Consider the following 7,269-nt stretch of genomic DNA (forward strand, 5'->3'; position numbering starts at 1 on the left):
TATTTCTTTCATACCTTTTTCCATGTACTGTTCACGACTAGATACGACTAGAATTTGATTTTAATTAACACTTATATAGGACATTTACATAAATACCTGTATACATATAACATGTATACTAATGTACCTATACGCATCGATTTATTTTTTTTTTTTTACATACGTACGATGTTGGTTGTTGTCGTAATACTTTATATTCGATTGGTTGAATTTCTCTTGTTAAACATTACAATTATTTTTCCACAACGTTTTCAAATTTAAAATAATACATTCATACTTCGCGGTAGGTATGACTAGAACTACAACCTACAAGTAAACTATTTTATATATATATGTAATTTATCGCTACACTTCACGATTGCGCTCGTTGTTTCTGTATGTACAGCTTTTACATAGCCATCAAAGACTCCTTCTGTTCAGATTCTTCGACTAGATAATACTCTGTTATTCTAATCAAATAGAATAATAAATAATGGAAAAATAAAACATAAATGTAAATAAAAAGTAGTTATACATAATTTATCTACGACTCGAAATGACACCGATCGATCTAAAGTGTACTCGGCACGAGTTTAATTGTTTCTCAAAGCATTTTGTAGTGATTTTTAAATATCTTTTTATCAACAACGATAGCTGTTCGTACATGAAAATTTGAAAATCAGACATATCAACTCAATATTTCGAATCATTGTGTTTGGAGAATGCAGTATGCTGCATCGATTATGATCGAATGATTCGAAATGATACATACTTAACGCTAAAATCAGTAAAAAAAATAAATAACAGTTACAAATATTAATCTTCGGTACGATAACATTATTTGTATATTCGTTGTCAAGCTGGCAAAAATTTCTTATAATTCCTCTCGAAGAAACTGTAAATTAATCAGAATATCGACACGACATAGAAAGCAGAGATGCATGTGTCATGCGAAAGAAAAATTCTTACTGATATATACATGAAGCGAATTTTCATGTTTAGAAATCATGCTCTCGACAACAACGAACACGCTATTGTTCTCCGACTAGAATGATTTCTATATGTTCACAGTTCCGAATTTCGAAGCGTGAGCCATGCCCTTTTTGAAAAATTATTCCAACATTTCATTAATATTCGAACAACACGATTTACTTACACCCGAAAGCATGGACTGAGTAACACCCATTTCTAAAAGCTTCGAATTTCGGAATTTCTAGAATTTCTAGAAATTTACAATAATTAACAAACTATACCTTTCGACTAGAAACTAATTTTACACTACGAGCGTGTACAGATATGTATACATATACGTATACGTATGTATTAAATTCGATTGAAGCACCAAAACAATGCGAACGATTCTTGTTCCCACGCGATATTTGCACATTTAGAAAAGCAAAGTACAGTATCTCACAGTTCCATTGAAATGTATAATGAAACATGTATTTATCAAAAAACTAGTTATGATAAATACATAAGAAAAATACGATTTCAGGATAGACACTTCGAACAGTTTGGAAACATTTGTCGCTTTAAAGAACAATACGTAGGTAATTCGAAGGACAAAAAGAATATCTAGCTACTTTAAGAAAAATGATTGAAAAGTATTCTTATCGATAGTGCATACGCATATGAGCTCGATCATCGTTTGACCGGTTTGTATAACCGAAATTCTACAGAAGTAGACGTCCGTTCAACGTTCCTCCGCATCCCTTAGACTTAGGAAAGACTAAATAAATTACCGCCATTAAATATTAAGCTTGGTGCACCAATGAGTAATTTAATTCTCTAAATTTTTTGCAGAAACTTGAATCGTCATTATATCACCAGTTTAAAAAATCCAGTAAACTACTCATTAGTGCACTCAGTAACAAACGATACTTTCATGCATACTCTCGAAAGAACATCCTTCGAATAAATTTTAAATCGCTCCAAGGAAAAATAAAACCATTCGACCGAGAAGTTAATGTTCAATTGTTCGAGCTAAATGGAACGTCTTCGATGCGTGCGCTTCGTCGAAATAAAATAGCCGAGGTGAATTTTAGTGATTAAGAATTACGATACACCGTCAGGATTGATTTATACGTGCATAAATGCGGTGGCTACACCGATTTTTACCACTATTTATAATATAATAGATACAGATACTTCTATTTAGATCTCCTTAACTATCTTTGATATTTAGCTGTATGATAGGACCACTAGGATCGAACAAATTAAATCTACACTCTATAATACAGGACAGATTCCTCTATTCCTACAGGACAGATTGTCGCATCGGCTCGAATAAATGCATACGCAACAGCAGCACAGATAAGTAGTACGGTTCGATATGTACACGCACAGTCCTGGTTTTCAGCCTACCTACTCTCCACGCTATCTACATATTTACATCGCACGCAACACCACACATTAACCGTGTAGTCCCGACTCTTGATTTCACGCAAATTTCTAGCAGACGTGTAAACTGCCCCCCCCCCCCCGTCGCACGCGCGTCGCAATTCGGCCAAGGAGATAATTATTGTCTCAAATTTATGAACACCGAAACGATCTTTCGAAAGTCTACTTACGCGGGAGATTGTTCGACATCAACTTTTATCTGATCCTGTGACGAATATCGCTTTAACCTGTTAACCGAATCAATTCCAAACGTTCGCGACGATACGACACAAGCCAAATAAAATTGAATCGCAGTCAACGTAAGCACGATCTCATCTGCACCAATACAAATACTATGCAGGGGTGTGCGGATATCCGAAATTACGAACTCGGGTCGGGTCGGGTCGGGTCGGGTTCGGGATTCTGAAAGTTTATCGATACATAAATTTTTAGTTTGGTTTTGTACTTTAATTTTTAAGTTCTAATTTTCCAGTGCAATTGGAGGTGGAGGAATTTTTAGCTCTTTTAATTTTCCTTGGTTGCAGATTCCTCCGTTTGATTGCACTGCAAAATTACAACTTAAAAGTTTAAATGAGAATCTAGGCGGAAAACTTATCACGCCTCCAATCCCGAGTCGCAAGTCGGGGCCCGAAACAACGGGTACCCGAATATATTTATGCGTCAACAAACTTTCAGAATCCCGTCCCGTTCACTGCCTGATCTGAGGCTCGAGTACCTGTATTTTCGGGAACCAGACACCCCTAATGACGAGTTATGTCATCTTCCCCGATTAACAAGTTAATAATCAATCAGAAATTAATGAATAAGTTATACATTCTTCAAAAAAAGGAAAGGAATTTTGAAATCAATGATGAGGTAATCGAGTCAGATCGAACATCTAACGAGAGAGAATTATCAAAAGAAATATAAAACAGGCATACGAGATGTAACCGTATGAATAGACGACACTCTATGTTTAGAGGTCAAGACCAAACCTCCAATAGATGCCTGGCCTTCGCGGTAAAGGTCGTGCGGGGAATTCGTGTCAGGGTATTTCAGCGTTCAACGAGCTGCTGGAAACCATCTGAATGATGTCAGCCTTACCCGTAGCTCCTTGATTGTCCAACTGAACGCTGCTGTTGTTACTGTTGTTGCTGCTGTTGTTGTTGTTGTTCTCAGGATGCTGCGTGGACAGATGTTTCCTGAGGGCGGCTTGTCTGGTGAACTTGGCGTCGCACCTGGTGCAAGGAATTTCGACGCCGGTCGTCGAGGACGAATGCTCTCCGTTGGTTAACCTGGGCTTGTGCCAACGCCGATGAGACGCCAGGTTGGCCGGGCACGAGAACCTCTTATCACATTCTGGGCATCTGTACTCGACATGCGCTATCCTCGAGCACCTGTGCTGGGCCAATTGGAAAGCATCCTCGTGAAGCTGCCTGCAGAGTTTGCATTGATACGGGCCCAACCGGTTCTCGATTTTCGCCAATTCCGCCCGCGCCTCCTCGGTGACTTCAACGATGTTGAAGGCCGGATCGATGTCACCGGTGACCACGGCCTCGTCGGGTCCCAGAATCACGGTGCCGGAAACCGGGCTGCTGGTGTCCTCGTCAAATTTCAGTCTTCGCGCATGTTTCTTCTTCGGCCTCTGCAGAAGTTTGTCCGTGGGACCGCCGCCGCCGCCACCGCCGCCGCTAGTTCTGGAACCGTTACTGATAGTCGAATTGCTTCCCACCGACAACGGACTGGCGTCCTCTTCTCTGATCTTCCTTCTAGGACACTGCGGCGGCGACGGCGTGCTCGGGGGTGTCATCGGCGCGTGTTGCATACCGTGCAAGTGATGCTGTGGCGTCAAAAGTTGCTGCTGATGATAATTCTGGACAGACTGTTGCAGCTGACTCGGACTGGTAAGCACGTTCAGCTTTTGGCTTTGCGCGTAATACGATTTCGAAGCGACTTCGCTGATTGTACCGAACGGTACCAGACGCGCAGCTTCTTCGAGCGTGCAGAACTTCTCCCCCGGTTCCTGCAGTAGCATCGACTCCTTCTTCGACAGCAACTCGTAACTGGAGTGGCTGTTTACCGAAGAGCATCGCGGAATGATATCAAAATCGTCGACCACCAACGAACCCGTGTCATCGCCAGCCCCTCTGTATCTGACACAGCTTTCCGATTCCCTCTGCAACTCGTCCGAAATCTTCTGGTCCTTCTTCGACTCTGATCCGACCGGATCATCGATTTTCGTATTTGGCGTGTTTGGTGCGGGTGGTGGCTTCAGCGACAAGTCCAAAGGGCACGGGGTTGACGATCTCGACATGTCCCATGTTTGGAGAACGTGGTGGTCCGAAACCCTCGAATACGTCGAAAGGTTCTCCATAGGAATGTGCCAGGTAGCAGGTGTAGCATACGAATGCTGATGGATCTCGTCACCATAGTAGCCCATGTAATTCAGCCCGGGAGCCAAAAATGCCCGCGGTAAAGAACTGTGTAACATGTTGACGGCCGCGTTCGACAGATGCTGCTCAGCTCGAAATTCTTCTCGAACGGACAGGTCGATTCGAGGCCTGAACCCTTAACGGTTTTCCATGGTTTCGACCTGCCCGCGACACCTGCCGCAAATCACACCCCCGTCAAAGATCCCCCTTTCGTCGGACGACGATTCAAGCTGCCGTTCACTCACTGAACCTCGATAGCGTCCGGATACTTCTCGAGGAAACAGGCGTACACTACCTACTCCCTCGACGGCCGAATGCCGTTTGACAGAAGGTCGCCAGCACCGCGTCGAGTGTATTTGAAAGCTCCACCCGGGAACGCGTTATTATCCCGTCTCCTATTGGTCGGCCGACCTCCGGCCCCCATCTCCCACTACCAACTGTAGTTGCCACCACTTCTCTCGAATTCTGGCGCGTGCTCGCATAAACGTTCGCCGCCCCGTCGCGTCGACCACCTAACTGTAATGAGTGTAGCCGTACCCACAGACGCTGCCGAGCAGCTATTCGAGGAGGGTGGTTATTTAACGTCTGTGTCGCTGCCGACTCTTACTTGCACAAAATATTCCAACCCCCATATTATCTACACTCCGCGACAAAACTATAAGAAAATGAATGAAAAGTGTGTTCTAGTGAGAATTTTCTTCTTGCTTTATTCTTATAATAATGTTATTCTTTACATCGTATGAAAACACTCTATAGTCATATGCCTTATTTAAAACTACAGTCCCAACAATAACACGACCGAGTCGAATAAATATGTAGGTTATTAATGTCTTTTAAATCGAAATAAAATTCTATTTTGTTGTTTCTAATGTACAGCCTTTGGAAAACATATAGGCATACAGTTAGATATAAATTTTCTCCTTCTTCTAGGAAATTATGAACTACAAAAACAAGTTCTAATCACCGAAACCGTAAAGTAAAGCAAATATTTAAACAGACAAAGCAAACAGTATGTACTCATTTTTTCGGTATTAAATAGTTAATGAGCTACGTAATTAATTAGTTCAATAGTGTAATATTATCAATAGTTAAAAATGCTTCATAGGGAAAAAGGTAAATGAAAGGGGAATAGACTTAATCAAGAATTTAATAGATAAAATGTTTTAATGAAGGATATTGCAAAAATATTAGAAAAAAAACGTTGTACGATTTACAATCACTTAAAAAATAGTGATAATTGCGATGAAAGAACAACCAGGTGGTCGGTAAACAGTAACAACTGCTCCGAAAAGACGTGCGATACTAATAATTGTGTCTAATTCTTCAATAACAGTCAGACAAATAGCAGCTGAAGCTCAAGACAATTCAAAGGGTAATCAAGAATTATAACTAGACTTTGGATTCTATGCATTTATGCCAAAAATGAGTAGGTACAATTTAAAATAGTGGAAAGATTAAAAGACTTTAGAAGTATTAACATATTATTTTCACTATATTAAAATTATCAATGAAAAATATTAATTTATATTTAGCTCCTGTGTCTTGCAATTGATGCACAAACTTTTTATTTTGCATAAAGATCCGGAGGCTAATTATAACTATTTGAGGAGACGTCAAATGTTACAAAAACCACCACTAACAAGTTGCCATAAAGAGGCTCGATTAGAGTTTGCAAAAGAATGAATGCATTCGTATTCGTAAAAAGATTTTAATTTGAATGCTCCAGACCAGGTCCTGAAGTGTGTTACAATATCGGTTTTGATTCTTCAAACACTTACGAAGAACCTTCACTTCAAAAATGGTTACGAACAACCGAAATTTCCAGCTAATATCTTTACCGATTATGCTTTTTATTTCAGTTCTTAATATGGGTTCCAAACAGTTATTTGTCCAATTCGAGTATACATATGTAGATCGGTTCTCAAACGATAGTAAAATTGATTCTTTCATTAAATTTTCCGTAATTCAAATCTCGAATTATCATAACTGCATTGCACTATAAAGGTATGCATGTTTTATAAAATATTTAGGTATAAAAAAAGAGCAACATTTATACAGGGTGTGCAAAAAGTAATGATCATCCGTTCTAGGGGTGAATCTAGATCTGAAGATCGGTGAACATTTATAAAATAAATTTGCCGAAAAATTGTTTATAACAAAAAAAATTATTTTTAAACATTTTGTTTTTTTACATCGACACCTACTCTTCGGAAAGAGGCTAAGTTTGGAAAGAACCATATGTCGCAAGCAAATAGTTACCGAGGTATAAGCTTATACATTTTTTGCAAACTTTTACTGTGTGGAGCTATGCGTATACATATACATAGATAAAAGCATACTACTATATGCGTATACATATACATAGATAAAAGCATACTACTATATGCGTATACATATACATAGATAAAAGCATACTACTATATTGTATCTATATTGTATGTAAGTACTGCCTCATCGACACGATCCTAAATATCATTGA

The 7,269-nt window shown here is 39.6% G+C and overlaps 1 protein-coding gene across 1 annotated transcript; it reads right to left on the reverse strand.

Moving 5' to 3' along the window:
* Window positions 1-3,058: 3,058 nt before the first annotated feature.
* LOC143353845 (uncharacterized) lies at window positions 3,059-5,094 on the reverse strand. Its single transcript, XM_076787450.1, has one exon. It carries the CDS (start codon window positions 4,847-4,849, stop codon window positions 3,404-3,406), a length of 1,446 nt encoding a protein of 481 aa, XP_076643565.1. The 5' UTR covers window positions 4,850-5,094; the 3' UTR covers window positions 3,059-3,403.
* Window positions 5,095-7,269: the final 2,175 nt, after the last annotated feature.

Source organism: Halictus rubicundus, chromosome 4 (genome assembly GCF_050948215.1).
Source record: "Halictus rubicundus isolate RS-2024b chromosome 4, iyHalRubi1_principal, whole genome shotgun sequence".
Lineage (NCBI taxonomy): Eukaryota > Metazoa > Arthropoda > Insecta > Hymenoptera > Halictidae > Halictus > Halictus rubicundus.